Here is an 18,238-nt window from a genome sequence, read left to right as displayed (position 1 = left end):
TTCGACTTTTAAACTATATTGCCGGTAGAAATATTAGCACTACTGAAAGTACGTAAGCCTCTCCAGCATTCTTATCACCAGTCAGCCCAGAATTCAACTTAATTCACAGCAAATATGCAAAAATGTAGATTGTCATCTTCCTAATTCAGGATAAACAGTCACTTCACTGCTGAATAAACTAAAAAGCTCTACTTGTCATCTTAATGAAGCACCACTTACTACAACTACATTGACTTAACCAGTCTGTTAATGTCACATCAAGGCATGAATCACTGACAGGGGTATATTAAGTTGTTGATTGTGTTTAAATTCAATCCAAAAAAGTGAAATTATTTCAGTCAAGAGGGATGAATACTTTGTACTGACTGCCCTTAAACTACAGCCTTCCGAAGGAAATAAACATTTTTTAAAGAATATTTTGATTGCTCTTCAACACAGCATACAGAACCAGCCACAGCACTTAAGGCTTCAGCCTCAAATAGGAGTGCTAACAAGAAGCTCGAGTGCCAATTTTGTTGGATTTGTGCCTCTGAAGTGCACTGTGCTAGCGTGCACTACTCCTGCGGTCAATCTTCTTGGGAGCCAGCAGGGGAGTAAAGAAGTGAACAATAGGCTACTCAGAGCCCTGAATTCTCACTGATTCCCAACCTACGCATTACATTTGTCTCACCCTTGGAAGGTCTCTCCCTTTGGAGTACCTGGACTGGTGGATGCTGGTTTTCTGTATTTTGGGGAAGCACTGTTGAGCTCTTCTGTAGTTTCAGTTTCTCTCCTTGCCCACCTTATAAATCAGTGGGAAGCACATTTTGAAATCCCATCATTTCTATTCCTCAGCCTCCTGCCTACTGCAAAAAACCACTCATATACACTGGACAGCATTCCTGAGCCATTTGCATGAAGGTAGTTGTTTACCACCTCCTCACGCTTCTACCAGTACAGCATCATCAGATTGCAGAGTCAAGCTGCCCTAGCAGAGAGCTCAGCTTTTTAAGTTTTTGTTTTTACAGACATAATAGATTGTTGCCCCTCATATTCAAGAGGTTGGCGTTTACTGATTAACTGTAAGATATGCATTCAATTCCCATTTCCCTTGCTTTCAAAACGAGAGGCTTTGGTTGCTGAGGCAGGATGCTAATCAATGCTGTACTGGACTTGCCAAGCATCCTATTAAATTTAAGCAGATTGTTATTGTGGGTTTGGGCTTTTTTAAATCAACTATTTTAACCCAGTTACATTAGTGGCAGTACCCTGGTGAGATCAGCAGCTCAACCTGCAGTGACAGTTTGTCCCATCAACTACTCCAAAACCTACCAAAGACATGGTGACAGAGACAATCTTCCCCAGTTCTGGCTCAAGAGCAAGAAGCACTATTCAAACACCAGGAGAGGAAGGATCTGACTGCTCCTGCAGCCTTAAAATCACATCACTGAAACAAGTGAGAAGTGAAAGGACTCAAACCAGAAAACCACACATCTTTGGGTCTACAGGTCTGGCCTCGGTTACTCCAACCCCTTCTTGAGAAAACCTGGTATAGGAGCATTATTGGCTGGATAGCATTGCTAGCTAAAGACGCTGTAACATAGCGCATGCACCAAGCCAGAACAGCTATTCAGCCACGTCAGGACGCCAGCTGCTGAATGGCTGGATACTCTGAAATCATCTGACAGTGGTTTTGGCCAATTTCTGTACATAGAGAGGAGGATGGAAAAGACTCTGCACAGTCAGAGCACGGATACCACAGTTGCATCCTCAAAAGCTTTGGAAAAAAACAACCAGAAAATAATCCTCAAATTAAACCGACGGGAGCACAACTTTTATTGCTCCGAGGACATTATATTTGCTGTTGCGTATGTCTATACTGTAAAACATTGATTCTCAAGAAGTTTCAGGAATGAAAGTCTTGCAGACTTTGGAAAAAGTCTTAAGAACCAGACATGCTATTGTTAGGAGCAGAGAAAGAGACAAATTGTAAAAGTCAGACTACATAAATGATTGCAATGGACAAAAATATCAAGCTGAAGAGGTTAGCAGAACAGACAGGATTTGAAATAAGTCTCCGCTTCATAAGTATGCTGGGAGCCTAGTTTGTGCCCAGCGGAGAATGAGCTTCTTACCAAATTTAACTCTTCATTCTGTCTTACTGCTTCAGAATATGAATCATCAAGTTTTTTCTGCAATTCAGTCAACAGATCTTTGAGCTGAAATGAAGTTTAGAGTTTTAGGATTTGTCTCCTTAGGATGCCCACTTTTCTTCTGCTCAGTTATTAGTGTGTCGCTCTACCCTAAGGTCACAAGCATATAAACTCCTCAGCCACGGGGGCTAAGCATTAGATTAGTTTGCCAGCCAACTGGTAACCGAACAAAAGAAAAAGAACAGTTTGGTCAATTATGTTTACCTCTCTGACTTCTGAAACATAAGTAGATCGTTCTATTTCTGCCTTTTCTAGTTCACTTTCCAAATGTTCTCTCTCTTTTTTAAGCTAGAAACAGAAAAAGAGAGTTAAAACAGATGTTTTCAGTGTTTTCTTGCAGTATCATTTTCTTGATTTATTGTTAGCTATAAATTTCTATCAAATACTCCATGATATTTAGAGAGCATTTCAAATCCAGTGATTGCACAGCACAGATTTAAACTGTTACATTTCAAAAAGATAACAAGAAAAAAATCAAGCCCAAGATCATCAACAAGCAGTAAACTGCTCAGTCTCACAAGGAAAAAGCCCCAGTGGGCAAGTACAGAAGTAAAAACCAGGACAATTTCCAGTACCCAGCTTCTCTCCTTCTTAAAAACACTGGCCAAAAGATTCAGTTTGAACTGCAGCATAGGCTGCACTATTCGCAGGAGAGAAGTCCTAGGAAGTTCAGACTTACAGCATAAGCCTAAATCATGTTTTAAGTCACAGAAAGCTTCAAAGAAAAAACACCTGCACGTACAGTTTCAACTTCTTTGATTTCTTCCTTTAACCTCTCTACCTCGTGCTCCAAAGAAACGACTGAAGAACGCATCTGCAGTTTTCAAGAAAGATAAATATATCGTTTAGTTGGGTTGCTCTGAGACAGACCCTCCATATACACACAAGCTTGCTTCTACAATTTAAAAATTTTAAGGATGAAATTACAGCAACTGAATAAAATAAGATGCTCATTCAAATAATTCAATATACTGAGTTTCCATTATAACACTTTTCCTCCCTTCTCCAAGCATAAGAAGTTCTCTGATAGTTAGAGCCTACATGCCTGAGATTTAGAATATAAGGATTAAGCCAGTCGTCCATTAGCCATGGTAAGGGAAATATCTTTCCTAGACAGGGAAGACTGTCTCCATCCATGTATTATATGTAGCCAAATGCAGCACATTTAGCCTTATTAGAGGCTGCATAAGTGCAGCAGATGGTAGCACATCTATAGTTCAAGATCTGACAGCCTTTTATAAGCCCCTCAAACAAGATGTTTATAAATCACCTATCTGTTTGCTCCAGGCTCATTCTCCGGCACCCAAATTTACTAAGCAGAAGTACTTTAGAAATAATTTCTTTCAAAAAAAAAAAACAGCTTGACCTACTTTAACTCTAGATTAGGAAAAAAACATAAAAGGCTTTTTTCTTACCACTTTTGCTAGCAACAGAGCCTTCCTAAAAATGGAAAGCTTTGCAGGCAATTTCAAGTGTAATTAGTTGACCATAATGGATTAAGCACTATTTTAACAGCTTCCAAAAAATTGTTATATGATACTTAAATTTCAGCACAAAAAGTCTGTATCTGTTCACAAACAGACTTTGAAAAAAACAGGTGCTTAACAGAAATACAGTCTGAGTTGCCAGGATCAGAAAAATATGTATTCCTGGGCACATTAATGGGACACAGATACACTCCTGAATCTTTGGCTTCCTATCCCATCAGCATTAACATCACTACATGCTATTTGGCTGCCTTCTGCATCACCTGCAAAGGACTGTGACGCAGACTTGCCATAATGGTCAAAGACCTTATATCTGTGCTGTTTGTTTGTTCTTGCTACTCTAAAGATGGCAACAGGCATAGCCACACAAATCTAAAGACACCAACAATTCCACCACTTTTTAGTTTTTTTTTAAATGGAAGGATGTTCCTCAAAAAAATAAGTCACTCTTAGCATGAAGCTAAGTATCAGAGCACCAAAAATCCTATTGTTATAAGGAGGAATCGTTCCTATTATACTGGCTGCAGATTTCACCTTTTTCATCCACTGGTCACGCACACATCAAACCAGCAGCCAGGGCTGTTCTACACCTGCCTTCACAGCGCTTGAACACCCTCTGGGACTTCAAGTAGAAACTGCCTGGCTGCCGCAAAAAGCGGATCTTCAGAAATACCTGTTTAAGTTCCTTCTGTGATTCTTCAACTTTTATCTTCCATTTGCTTTCTTCCTCCTCCACACTCCTCTGTAGCCTTTGTAAAATCCCCTCCTAAGAAGAGAGCGGGGTTTGAAAGCTTACGGCAGAAGAAAGGCAGCTTGCAACATCACAAGGCACAGGCGACCAGGCATCCTGCTTACCGTCTCCGCCAGAACCGATTTGTATTTCTCGCACTCCAGTTGCAGCAGTATGTGCATTTCCTCGGCCTCCTTCAACTTCTGCTCCATAGCCTGGCAAAGGAAAAAAGGGACCAGAAGAGTCACGTCTCAGCTGACGGCTTTGAGTCCTATTATTTATCTTTTTTCAACAAGCGAGCTAGTATCATTCACACTGGCAGGTCTTTCGTTCCAACCCATGCGAAGACAACAGCAAGTGCCGTGTTCACCTACAACTCTCAATACTCAATCACAAACTTTACGTGAGTTACTGCAGTAATTCTGAGTTGCCTGAAAAAAAAAAAGATTACTTGAAAAAGGGAACAGGGATTTTGAATTTCATGAACGTTTTCACAACTCCACAAGGTGCTTTTTGAAGATGCAAATACATTTCTGATTTACAAGATGCAAGTATCTATAAAACAATTTTCTTGTCACCCGTTTGCCAATTTGAACTTCACAACCCAGAGCACGATTTGCAAGATTTATACTGGAAAAATACGCACAAGGAAGTTGTCCACCATTTGTGCCTACCTTGACGTCTTCAGATCCTGAAGCCTCTCTCAAGTATTCTTTAGCCATCTTTTCAAACCCACATATCCATTCAGTATGACTCTGTTGGGAGAAGCATTCAGTTAAAGCTGAGAATAACCTCAATAAATCTACCTTCAGGACATTTGCCTCCCAACCGCAGGCTTACAGAGCAGTGTTTGAGTCCCCTAATTCCCCGGAGCTAACGCACAGGCTGACAGCAGCCGTTGGGCTAGTGCCACACGAAGCCGAGCAGAGCTGACAGTCGGCGGGCGGCAATGCAGGAGCACGAGGTTACGAGCGAGACACAGTTCACGGGGGCTTGGAAGTGCTGAAATACAACTGGGTGACAGAGATCTCCCTGCAAGTGTCAGGGCTCTACAAGAAGTATTTGAAGACTTAAGGGAATCTCTTCCAAAATCCCTGAGCAGTTAAAGCAGACACTTGCCACTTAATTCTAGGGACTGAAACCTTACAGAAACAGCCTTTTTAAAGACTATTTCTAGTTCATCAGGAGATTAACTTTAACACGTTTGAGAATACTTTTAAATATGAATACTCAAAACCTCTAGATGTTACAAGTGAAACACAGACCCCAGTTTTCCAGCCTCATTTCACATTATGCACACAATCTAAACCACACCAGCGCACTTCCCTTGCAAACAACAGAAAGCCACCAAGAATACAAAATCGGAAATCAGTGGTTTTCAAAAGGAACTTCGGGAATAAAATAAACTCTCCTGAATTTTATTAACTGGCACTGAGGCAGCGCAGCCCCTCTGGAAAGGGGGGCCAGCCGTTATCCGCACAGCCGCTGGGGAAGATGAATCCCCATCGTGCCAGACAGAGAGCAAACACGCAGCAGACCTTATCCGCCCCTGAAAATTTACTGTCTCAGTTAGACACAAAATAACACACGCAGATGAAACAGATGTTGGGGCAGTTAAACACACAAAATAACAAAAACTTTTTTTGTTTGTTTTAACACTTTTCTTGAAGTAACCGTCTGCAGCTTTGACTCTTTGCTGCTGGCAGCTACAGGTATTGCCAGCAGAAGACACTCGTGTCCCACTGCAAAAACCTCAGGGCAGAAGGGACCGCGGGGAAGTGCCCCAGACTGCCCAGCACAGCAGGACCAGAGCTCCGCGGCCCCCAGCAGTAGGGTAGGAAAAGCCACTTCTCTTACCACGTTAGAAGGAAGAGAGACTTTAGGGAACAGCTTCTGGAGTAGTTTACGCGTCTCCACCTCGGCAGCTTCCAAATGCTGCTGCTTCTCCTAAACCAAGAGAAGGGCTCACGTGAAATCGGGCAACACGCTCCATGGACCTGGCAATAGCCTCTTCTACGCCTAGAGTAACTTACTTAACCCAGAGAGTCATTTAAGGTTGTACAGTCTCTAAAATTGCCAGTAAATTGCTTCAAAAATTGACACCGAATTGCTTCAGAATTTGGCCTTCACATTTGTTTGTGCTTTTAAGCTTTTATTTTCATTACTTTCTCCTCCAATCTAGCCTGTTTGTACAGAAATTACACCATCGTTCACAACACAAACTACACTGTGCTGAGTAACTGCATCCACAGATCACACCAACCCTGCCATTCAAGTTGAGCGAGCTCAAAAACAAGAACTTCGGTCAATCAACAATGTTTAAAAAAAAAATCCATACTTATTTTAAATCATTTTAGGCGGGGGAAAAATCACCATAAATCAACATCACGACATCAAAAACAGAGAATTAAAGTCAAAAGGAAACTTTGTGTTAATGCACATTTGAACCAGGCCAAGAAAGCAAGACTGTATCTTCTAAATATTAAAGTAATCAAGAGGGAGACCCTTACATCCTCCTTCCCCAAGCCTGGATGCAATGGGAAATAATTATTAGAGCTGTGTGACAATCTCCAGGTTTTCTTTGTCATTGCTCTGCAAATATAAATACACAGAGCCAAGGGCACCACAGATCCATCGTTCCATTTATTTAACATCAAAAGCAGACCAGGCACACGACAATTTGCTTGCTGTGCTTGTGGCAGATTGGTTCAATTCAGCCATACGACACTCAGGCTCCCGTACAAGTTTAAACGCAGAAAGCCTGAACTCCTGCGCAGAAGGCAGCTTTCAGCGAAAACCCTTCACTAATATTTGGGTTTGGTTTTTTCTTTGACATCAGTGTTACTGCGCCTTGCTGCTCCGAGTTCCTCTGCTGCAAGAGATCGGTGGCATCAGTAGGTTGAGATTCAGAGACAGAAAGGGACAGGAGACATTAGGTTGTGAAGTTGTGCTAAGTGTGTTAGTGTTCAGCAATTTAGGAACCACCGAGAAGTGGCAAATGGCTGTTTGATGAAGTGTCCGACTGCGAGAGAAAGCAGGCAAGCGTTAGCACACAGCAAAAGCAGGTACGCAACTTCTCTGAACACGGGGCTGAGCAAAGAGCGGAGACATCTCCAAAACACAGACGCACAATCCCAAACCGGAGCTCCTCTGCTTCTAGCTACCTGACTTGTGTTTGTAAAGTTATTTTGATGCTTTTTTTAAAATCTGCATAGTGACAATTAACACCAAATCAGGCTCATAGCAAATGCAAGCTCCTTTCGGAGCAATTCACGCCCCGTATCATTTTGAACGTTGGCTCCAACAGAACCTGTCGAGCTTCATATGCTTTCAAGGAGGAAATTCACAGCTGTGGTGACACTGTTTTCCTGAGAAGCTCTCAGGTTTTTAAATAACAATTTAGTCCTAGTTCTTCACAGGTCCAATAAATTTATTCAAGCACAGCAAAAGCCCAGTAGATGAAAGCAGGTTGCTCACCAGTACAGGTTTTATTCTAGAGCTCCCCACAAAGAAAAAAAAACAATTCACGACAGCTCTAACAATTATGCAAATAGAAATCAAAAAATCAGCATGCCCACAAATTAAGGATAAAAAACATAAAAGAAACCTAAAGACAACAGGAAGAAGCAGAGGTGAGAGTATATGAATGATCACTCAGAACAGACTATATTTAAATTGCAGTAAAAGTTAAATGCCTCCATTTCATTTAAAAAACCAGCTGCAGATCTGCTTCTAGCTTAACGCATCGTTTCCAGCAGTTAACATTACAACCTTGGCAGTCTTGTTCATTTTGTCCTGCAGCAATTTTTCAGTTGATGCCAATGCTTCCATTGCTTTCCAGTTTTTCTTCCGAAGGTCCTAATCATTTTTAGAAAGAATGATTTCAGTTCAGCCAATATTCAAACTGTTTCCGCTTTTACTTCAGAGATATATTTTGCATTACATTCCACCATTTGCATTTAAATGCTGGTTACTGCAAGATGATTTTGCCGGGTAAGATGACATACACTAGCAAAAACAAGTGTGATGTTCAAAGAGTTTGAATGAAAAGGGGAAAAAAAAAATGCCAATTTCTGCCCAACCTGCCCCCATGTCCAAAACTGATCCAAGTGTTACTGCAGAGCGTATCGCTACAGCAACCCCACACTTTGACTGCACTTGTAAGAAGAAAGAGGGAAGTTTTCAAAAGTAGTGAGGAACACAGACACCAAACCACAGATTACACAACAGAGTGTTAGGCGTGTCGCGTTGCAGAACCCAGCATGGACCCCAGTATACATGGAGGTGTACACATTTATGCCCCTGATCTTGCAACCAGATCTAGCTGCGTAGATCCTTGGCCCTCAGCCCAAACCTACTACGTCAGGGCTGATTTTAGACACACAAAGCTCAGGGCCTTGGTTCACAGGATTTACCCACGCAGCTCTCTCCACCGTGCCCAAAGAAAACTGGTTTGCTCACCAGTGCCCTCCTGGGAGGTTTTGGGATTTCGCCAGTGGCGAGCACACCCCAGATCAGCATGGAAACACCACCGTGCCGTATTGCGCTCCTGCATCTTTCTTGGCGAGGTCATCAAACGTGTACTCCACAAGACGTCAACATGCAAGCTCAGTTAGGAGGCTGAGAGCTCTTATAAAAAGAGCCTCACAGCTCTTATCTAGAAGGATGTGTGCTAAGGGCCTTGTGGGGAGGAGATTATGGTGCTCAGGACTTAGATTCCACCACCCCCACCCCAACCCCCAGAACAATCCGCTCTAGCAAAGGGCTATTTTTGAAAGGCTGTATTTTATTTTTTTAATTCACCACGCAAAGTGGCATCCAAATCCTAACATGTACCTATACTAGTTTTACTTTACCACTTTCATTTGCCCGCTATTTTAAGGGCTCACAGGACATAAAAACAAGATTAGATCAAATTGCAATGTGGAAAGCTGGGACCTACAGGCATGGTCTGCCTTTAGCAGTAGCCAGATTTCTGCCTGCACCGCGAAGGGTACTTAGACCTTGCAATTCCCCAGGAAACAGGCACACATGTGTTCTACCTTCCCAGCTCATCTGTCTGCTGATAATACCCACTTTCCTCTCTACCTTATTTCAGCTCTTAAACACCACTACTTGCTCAAAAGCTCACATTCTTAGTATTTTTCTTGTGCATCTTCCCTTATATCGTCCCACTTTTAAGCAATAAAGCTTATTGCACTGTACTCAGGCAATAGCCTTTATAGGCTATCAAGAAGAGATAGGCCAGTTAAAAATCCTCTATTTTAACAACTTTCTTTCATATAACTTAAAAGATGCCATTTTCTTGCCCTGCACAGATAAGGTATTACAAGGAGGCAACTTCACAGCTCTGCGATAAAAGATAGAATCTTTACTTCCACCCACAAACAACCCATACTGCACCATCAGCAGCTCTGTAAAGGAAGGCTCACTGTCCTTCACCTCCTTCAGACGATCAGGGTTAGTCACTCTTAGGAATGGGAAGAGCCAGATCTGAGAGCCCTGAAGCTAACGCCTCCTCCCATGTCCACGCGCAAGGACCACAACTCAGTCAGAGCACGGCCCCCTTCATCCTCCCACCCTCCCTCCCCAAACCCCCTCTTCTTTCCTTGGCAAAGGACGTGTTTCTCAACAGGGCTAACAAGGCTTGAATCCAAGTCTGAGAACTTGCTATGGGATGCGTCCCCCAGCAAGTCTCCTCCCTCTCATCAAATCAGCAACTTGTCAAAGAGCTGACGGAACTTGGAACAGTAAAGTAAAGTACGCTTAGTCACTCCCAAGAAAAGAGAAGAGGAGTGTCCGGGGGACACAATACAGCAGACAACTGTCAAACGTTTTCTTAACAGAATGCCTTAGGCATTGAGGAGTGCTGCGCACACAGGTTTGGTTGTTCTTTGGGGTTTGGGTTTTGTTTTGGAGGGGTGGGGGAAGAATTTCCTTACGTTGTTCTTTTTCCTCTGTTGCTCAAAAGCATTTCTCTGAGAGGCGAGCTCATTTTGGAGACTGGCGATTTCCTTCTCTTTCCTTGCAACCCTGAATTAGCAAAAAGAATAATAAACAAGTCAGGAGACATTTAAGAAATTTCAAGTGAAACACTGACACCCTTTCATATATACTAACTTTCCTTCCCTTCCAGCAACACACTTTCTTTGAAAAGCTGCTCTGACTGACTTGGCAGTACCACTTGCTTCCTACTGCTCCGTGAACTGCGGGCTGCCAGAGCAAAGCCCATTGTAAAGCTGGTTTTTGCCTACACCAGGCATCTGCACGCGTTTATCAAGGCCACGGAAAGGCAACACATCAGACGAGGATAAGCCAGCCAGCCCACTCTAGTACAATGTCACAAAACAGGCACCGCCTGCTGGGTAAGAGCATTCTTTTTCAAGCACCTAGTCCACAATTTATAAGTCATTTAACTTAAAAGAAAAATAATTCAGCCAGCAAAAAATGCATGACAGTGGCAATTTGTGTAGCACAGTATAAGCCGGCATGGCATTAGCTTTCACATAGTTCTTTAGTGCACTTCAGCTCTACGTTATACCACACTTTAACCCCTGAGACCTTCCCTAGAAAAAGGCTTCTACCAGATGATTTATAACACGAACAACAGCCCTCTACAAAGCTGAAGTTCCAAGAAAAAAAACCTGTCACTTTTGCTTTAAACACCACCATTTAACTCTTCAGACATAAAGCTGAGCTGGCATACATTTAAAATTAAATCAATCATGGCTTGCTCACATTGTGGGCACAACATACTGCAAGCACTGGCTGCAGAAGACTGCAGCTGAGGATTATTAGCACAAGCAGAATCTCTATGTTCAAGTTTTATTAGATAATAAAGTGGTGGTTTTTTTTTTACTGGCTACTTCTCACACACTGATATTGTACATTTGGCATTTATTTAATCTTTTAGATTTCCTGAGCAATAAGTGAAATGAAGCGCTTATCTATCACGTTCAACTTTTGGCAGTACTCACACTTGCAGAAGCTCCTCACTTTGGACAGCCAGAGATGCCTACAAACAGATCAGAAACTCATTAGGAGCAGACCAGCAGCAGAGAGTGATGCAGAGGGCGTGATCTGCCTTGTTAACCAGGAATGGCTGCAACACCGAGCAGCTGCACTCTTGGCCTTCGAGAGAGTCTTGTCCAGCCTCCTTTGGCCAGAAGAACCCTGGCTGTGATACAGCGTGTAAAGACAGGGGTGGAAAGCTAGACAAGAACACAGCAGGCATAAGAAAGAGCACAAAGCTGCAAACTCACACGATAAAGGGAAGCAGGAACAGATAGGCAAGAAAGCTGGCTTAGTGCAATCCAACCCTGAAGCTGTCCCTGGATTTGCATGGTTAATACAACTACTGGTTTTCCATGCCATCCGTACAAGCTACCACCACCCCCTTTGACTTCACTCAGTAACCCTGCAATTGGAAGCTGTACCTGTTTGCAATTCTCCTGCTTTAATTCTTGAATCTGAACTTTAAAAGATTCATTTTCCTTTTGCACATCCTGTTGAAAGAAAAGAGGCAATACATACATGTGTATACATATAGATATACACTCACAATACGGACCCTCCTTACAACACAAGACACTTCTACCGAAACTTTACCTGCAGCTGTTTTATGTGGCTTGCAATTTCTCTCTCTTTTTCTTCCACTACAGCTTTCAACTTCTTCATTTGTTCTTCTTCCCCTTTCAACCTGCAGGGATGGTTTAGAAAGTAAGAAAAAAGGGTTAAAGTAAGAATTTATGCTAAGAAGGACAGACACTCTAGCTGGGACAGTTTTCAGCAGCAGAAGATAAATATATTTTGTATGCTATATATAATAATCAGCCAAAAGGAAAGCACACACACACAGAGAAGAAACCATTGCATTATGGCTCCAAACCAAGAAAGCTAACAAAAATACATGCCAGCTGCAACAACACATATTGCAAACACTCACCTGCTAAGAACTGGCCTGAAGCAAGCTAGTCATTTCACACGTCAATCAGCAAACACATTTAAACATAGCTGATCTCCAGAGCATTCAGAGCCAAAGTGGGAGAGAAGCAATTGATCACCTGCGCAAATCCTGCAAGCCAGCTGGCTCTGAAGGCGCCAGGGACAGTCTCCCAAAGGTGAGGCTGCCTTAGGTACCCCGTACTGGCTATACAGGAGCCCTGCTGGGAGGGCAGCACGTTACAAGAGCTGCATTGAAGACAGAGTCCTTTTTGGCACAGTCCCGTACAACCTTCCTCTGACTTAGAGCAGCCAGACAAAGCAGAGTCAAAACAGAAGAAAGTCTGGCAGCATTTCTCCATAAAACAGGAGCTGCAGAATTGGCTATTGCATCTCAGACTGAAAATGGCAAACCGTATCTGTTCATTGCTTTTACCGACTCAGCCACAGGCACTTAAATCCACACTCTTTTAAACATGCTAAACAGAAGGAGAAATTATCACTAGACACAAGAAGTAGCAGCAATTTCACTAGTTAGTAGAGCCCTGGGCGATCATTCACTTTCGCAAAGTGTATGAGCACTACTACTTAGGCACGCCAGGCAGGGACGCCAGACGCTCGCTATTATACGCGGCAGCAGACGCGCTGGCTGGTGTACGTCCATCGGCACTAACAGCTTATTTTAGCAAAGCCCATAAAATTCTTGAAACCAATTCATACATTCCAATTTAAGATAAACGCCAGCACTGAATGCATATTATCAGCAGGCACTTGAGAAACTGCTACTAAGGATACTCACAGGCTCTCCAGGTCCTGGACTTGGGACGCAGCAGGTACCTGAAAAACAAAGCAATTCCCAACCTCATTTTCATGGCACAGTAAAGCTTTCAAATTAACGGCAACTCTTTGCATGAGCAGGGGCACCACACAGCTTGCAAGATACTTGCCAAAGAAATACCAGGAATTTTGCATCAGACATTGCTCCAAGAATATCTAAACACATAATGGATTTCAGAAGCACAGCTTACACCAAGCATCCCAAACTTCACACCAGCCAATTTCTCTCCATTCTACCTTCCCCTGGGATAAATGCCTGTCTAGACATCCACCCAAAATACGAGTGCAACTCAGTTTCTCCCCTTTATCATCGACAAAAATCCAAACTGAGCTAGAATACCGCCTTATTGGAAAAATTCTTCCATTAAGTAATACCTGGCTTCAAGGATGTCCAGTTGCCTGTTCTCAAGTCCAGTGCAGAAAATCAAAAGCCAAAATATTCCAGCCAGTTGCAACTTCTGCAACAGGTAAAGGCAGGAAGGAATCACAGCAAAGCCTGACCACTTCAACAGGAGCTGCTATGTTCAGTTACAGCAGGAGCTCCTCCATGACCATAGCTCTATGGAGACACTACTTGAGTTTGGAAAGGAGGTACCTACGACACAGCTATGATTCTGCCTATGAGCTTCAAAGTTTTCAGACCACCAAGGCTACTCATTATGCATAGTTATCATCCAGGTTAAAGAAAAGCTCTCAGAACTTGTTATCCATGTAAAACCTGTTTTCGATGACCACAGTTAACCAGTGGGCTCTCTGCACTGTAGACTACCAGTTTAGTCAAGTGGGATTTAAAATAGCTCTGTAGGTTGAAGCCAATGCAAACCCTTTGCGTGAGGTAGAGGACAGAAACAACATCTTCCAGTTCAACTGAGCAGCACTCCCAAACCACAGCCACTCTGCAGGCCATACCTGTTGGAGCTGTTGCAGGTTCTGTTGTTCTAACTCCTGAACTTTACTCGTTAATTGTGCAATTGTATCTTTCTGACCCTTTGAGAAAAAAAAGCAAGTTCAGAAGTGTAAATGTAACTTCTCTACAGCCAGAAATACTGCAACAGAATTTATTTCCCTTTAGAATACCAAAGAAGCTTACCTGCAGCCATTCTCCTTTCTTAACAATCTCTTTCTCCTTCTCTTCCAATAAGGCCTCCATGGTTTTCACCTGCTTTTCCTTCCCCTTCAACCTGTACCATTAAACACATAGACATACAATATAAACCCTTGCTCTTTTATCCATCTGAAAAAAAAGACAGACATCCTATGCTTTGCAGCACATAACAAAAGCAGCCTATGTGAGCAAAGGCACAAACACAATTCACCCACTAAAAATCAATGTGTGAACACCTCCACTTCAGTCTGGGTTAGCAGAAGATGCCCTTGATCAAGGGTACTGCTCATTAAGTGAAAGCAGGCCCATTCTGTACTGACATATATTGCAGGGATTTCACACACATGTGGTCTCATCTAAAAATACTTCCTTTCCCCCTTTCCCAGTTGGGGACACGAGGGACTGATGACCATGGTGACTCAATTCTCACTTACCCACCCAGCTACAGCACAGATATTACCAAAGTAAGTTAGCCGTAGTGCTTTGCCTACGTCCTTCCATCCTGACTTCAGTTTAATCCCTTGTAGGTTAATTGGGGCTCACGAAGCCATGCAGCACCTCATCTTGTTTGCTGTCTCAGACAGGACCACGTAGTTAATAAGGATGCGTGTCTACCAAGACCAGCGTTAATAGCCTGGCTCATTTCATACAAAGCACAGACACCAGACGAGAACATTCTAACTTAAAATAGACTGGAGCAGGGAAGCAAGGGGTGCACAGGGCAGATCAGACATGTTAACAACTGTACTTACAGAGTCTGAAGTTCTTTGACTTGTGATGTAATCGACACCTAAAGAAAATAAGTACTTCAGTTCAATGCACATGGAAGAGACATAAATGCTATAAACTGCTTTAGGGAGAAATAAGGGAAAAAGCCATTAGACATTACTAAAACAGGCACTATTTGTTACAGTTATGTAAGCATAAACACACTTTTTATTTTGTGGGAAAATAAATTACGAGAAGCCAAGTGTCTCCACATTTAAAATGTGACTTCCAGAGCAGAAAAGAAAACAGCAGAAATGGGAACACAAGCAGGGCCACCGGAGCACCCTTCAGGCACGAGAGACAAAGGAAGAAGCAGACACTGACACAACCATCTCACCAGCAACTGCAGCTCAAATCAGAGCAATCACCCCGGTCATTTAGACCTTCACGCAAGCAAGGGCTTTTTAGATGCTCTCTGCAATGTCGACGCTCCCTTAAATTCCCATTCTCAGGCTGAACATGGATTCAAGAAACAAGATTTAGTGGGAATGTTCCCTTTGAATTTTGTAGAAAAGCCTGACAGTGGCTATCTCTGTAGATACTGGCTGCCCGAACAGCTTGCTTAGTCCTCTACCACAACACACAGGAGTTTCAGACATTCCCAAAAACCTCTATTCTGCTTGCAGAATGCCAAAAGCTGCATCTACACCACCTTTGGAGCAAGCATCCCCCACATGCAGCTTTCCAGAGACAGCAACTCTAAACTGCATTTTGTTCTGGGTTATTTGTCAGTTCCAGGGAAGGAAAAACACACAAATAATTCCTCCAGTTCCTGGGAATTTGCTTGGAAGGAAAAGCCCAAGACAGAAACACATTCTATGAAGCTTTGCCTAAAAAGGACAAAACTTTAACACTAAGGAAAGAAGAAAAGGGGGTGACATGCTGGAATGTAGCTAGAAAGACTGAAAAAAGTGCAGACCAAAAAAAACAACCCACACACCCCACACAAACAAGCAAGCAAACTTCCTGACAGCACGATGGATTAAGCTGCCTGCAGAATGGGCTCCCTAAGGAAACGTGGGTTCCCGTTGTTTTCGATGCTAGACAGCAAGCATGCCAAAAAAGCCAATACTGCTCCATTTCTGCATTCCTGCTAGCTAGAGTAAAACTTACTCTGCCAAGACAGGCTGTCTTTGGACACTGGAAACAAAACGGTCTTAGGTTTACCTGGAAACCCAATACTATTTGGGCCAGTAGCATTGTTCTAGCAACACAGAAAGGCCAACAAAAGGAGAAGCACCTTCAGCACTGGAGGTTTCTGAGGTGCCAGCCTCAAAGGACGTCCCAGGGTTTCGTGTTTACTGCAGGGACAGTACGCAATATGCCCACCCAGAGGTAATGCTACAATGCTTAAGTTACAGCAATTCTTGCCAAATTTCATACTAAAAGTCCAAAAAGCTCGGGCATCCAGAGGAATGCGGTTTCTGAAGGACAGCAGTAGTTATACTACATGTTTACAGCTTTACATCCAAGAGTAGTGCAGCTCTACCATTAAAAAGTTCCCTTACCCAATGACATTCACCAGTGAAAGAAAACACACTAGAACAGAAATGAGTGAGCAGCGCATCCAAGGCAAGGCTGTTTCACACTTCTGGCACTGAGGTATTTTACCTGTTTTTCCATCTCAAGCTGGGAATTTCCTACTTCTTCTTTCAGAGCCTCTATTTCCTGTGTCAAAGCCTTTTCAATGACAAAACAGACAGGATTGGACAATGGAAACACAAAAACGCCACAAAAATGGATGCTACCAGTTCATCACTATAGAATGCCATGCAGTAACAAGTAAGTGGTAGTCAGTGGCATAGACACAGAAAGGAAGGTAGCTATTGCAGAGACGGATACCTGAACAGTCTTCTCCTTGCTTGCTACTTTAAGGATTTCAGCTTGTAGGAGTTCTTCCACCGATTTTATTTTTCCATCTTTCTCATGGATTCTTAAAAAGAGCAGAGGAACAACATTAGCTAGCTGAACAAATGCACTACTTCAGCAAATATACAAGCTTTGGTTCTGCTATCACATCACATCACCAGCCTCTGGAATCCACAGTGGGACCTCCCACTATTGCATGTGCCATCTCTCACTGCAATCCAGATACAATAAGCAAGAGAAACAAATAGGAGGAATAAGACTGGGAACAGTGCAGAACAAGCTGGCTTTATATAACTAGTAGTTCACATGCTAAATAGATACTATTACTGTCTAAAAATACAAATTAAGGTATCAATAGTCCCCTGGAATGACACACACTTAACTTCAGCCTTCACTGGACATTCCAGCGAAGTATTTATCAACTTCAAATACAGACACACAGAGTGAACAAGCTCACTCCTTTTAGAGTGCCTACTGAGAAAAACAATTATCTGACAATTCAGTGCAATTCCTCATCTAGTCCAAGTTAGGCTTATGAAGTTAATTGCTTAGGAGAGAAGCAACTGGATTTTCAAAAGGTATTGATCTGACTTGACGTGTTTCCAAAGTGATAATGCTTCCTGCCACACACACACTTCACCCGGTTAAAAGCAAATCATTTCAGGGAAGCAAACCACTTTAGTCATGGAATAAAGACAGACAGAAGTAACAATCAGAAATTAAATCTGTGCAGTAACTTACACTTTCTGAAGTTCTTCCACCAGTGATTGGAAGGAAACCTGTTCAAAACAGAGCTTCAACTTAGAAAGACAGAAGAGAAAAACAATTCGCAAGTGTTGAGGAGTAAGGAGTAGAGAGCTTGAGCTTTTTGGCACTGGGTAAACAACGTAGCAGCCTAAAAATATTATCTATCTGGCTGCTCCTGAGAAAATTAGCTGTTGGTCTCCAGTTCCTGGCAAACCAATAATACCAGGTCTGCTGCAAGTTCCAGGAAAACAAAAGCAAACCCACACCATCTTTACCAGGAGAGGCTGAGGTTCAGGCCCAGCATCTGATCAGCTGACCTCTTCATACTGGCACTACTGTACACCTCTCCACAGTTATTGTGCTTCTCCTCTCCCATAAACGTTTTTCTAGAAACTAAGTGCTCTCCTGAGCTATCCAAGCAGAGCTGGATGTCACGGAAAGGCACTGCCCGATCAGCACCAAGTGCACATCGGAAACAATAATACTGTGACAGTGTCACTGAACAGAGACATAAACAGAAGGGGGCTAAGTCACACCTGCACAAGTGTGGATTAACATTAGA

General features: G+C 42.7%; 1 protein-coding gene across 1 annotated transcript in view; it reads right to left on the bottom strand.

Moving 5' to 3' along the window:
* The window catches only part of KTN1 (kinectin 1), a 78,132-nt gene that overhangs the window by 8,738 nt on the left and 51,156 nt on the right, over positions 1–18,238 (bottom strand). The window contains exons 22-40 of the mRNA XM_075150800.1: positions 17,671–17,708; positions 16,903–16,993; positions 16,672–16,740; positions 15,045–15,082; positions 14,278–14,368; positions 14,097–14,174; positions 13,150–13,187; positions 12,018–12,108; positions 11,846–11,914; positions 11,387–11,424; positions 10,352–10,442; positions 8,181–8,267; positions 6,267–6,356; positions 5,084–5,164; positions 4,535–4,624; positions 4,353–4,445; positions 2,935–3,006; positions 2,397–2,480; positions 2,115–2,198 (exon numbers count right to left, since the gene is read on the bottom strand). Of these exons, the coding sequence (XP_075006901.1) occupies positions 2,115–2,198; positions 2,397–2,480; positions 2,935–3,006; positions 4,353–4,445; positions 4,535–4,624; positions 5,084–5,164; positions 6,267–6,356; positions 8,181–8,267; positions 10,352–10,442; positions 11,387–11,424; positions 11,846–11,914; positions 12,018–12,108; positions 13,150–13,187; positions 14,097–14,174; positions 14,278–14,368; positions 15,045–15,082; positions 16,672–16,740; positions 16,903–16,993; positions 17,671–17,708 (1,413 nt within the window). The remainder of the gene's footprint in view (positions 1–2,114; positions 2,199–2,396; positions 2,481–2,934; positions 3,007–4,352; positions 4,446–4,534; positions 4,625–5,083; positions 5,165–6,266; positions 6,357–8,180; positions 8,268–10,351; positions 10,443–11,386; positions 11,425–11,845; positions 11,915–12,017; positions 12,109–13,149; positions 13,188–14,096; positions 14,175–14,277; positions 14,369–15,044; positions 15,083–16,671; positions 16,741–16,902; positions 16,994–17,670; positions 17,709–18,238) is intronic.

The sequence above is a fragment of the Calonectris borealis genome, chromosome 5, assembly GCF_964195595.1.
Source record: "Calonectris borealis chromosome 5, bCalBor7.hap1.2, whole genome shotgun sequence".
In the NCBI taxonomy this organism is placed as follows: domain Eukaryota; kingdom Metazoa; phylum Chordata; class Aves; order Procellariiformes; family Procellariidae; genus Calonectris; species Calonectris borealis.
The sequence above is the reverse complement of the archived record's forward strand: the minus strand, read 5'-3'. Positions and strand labels throughout refer to the sequence as shown.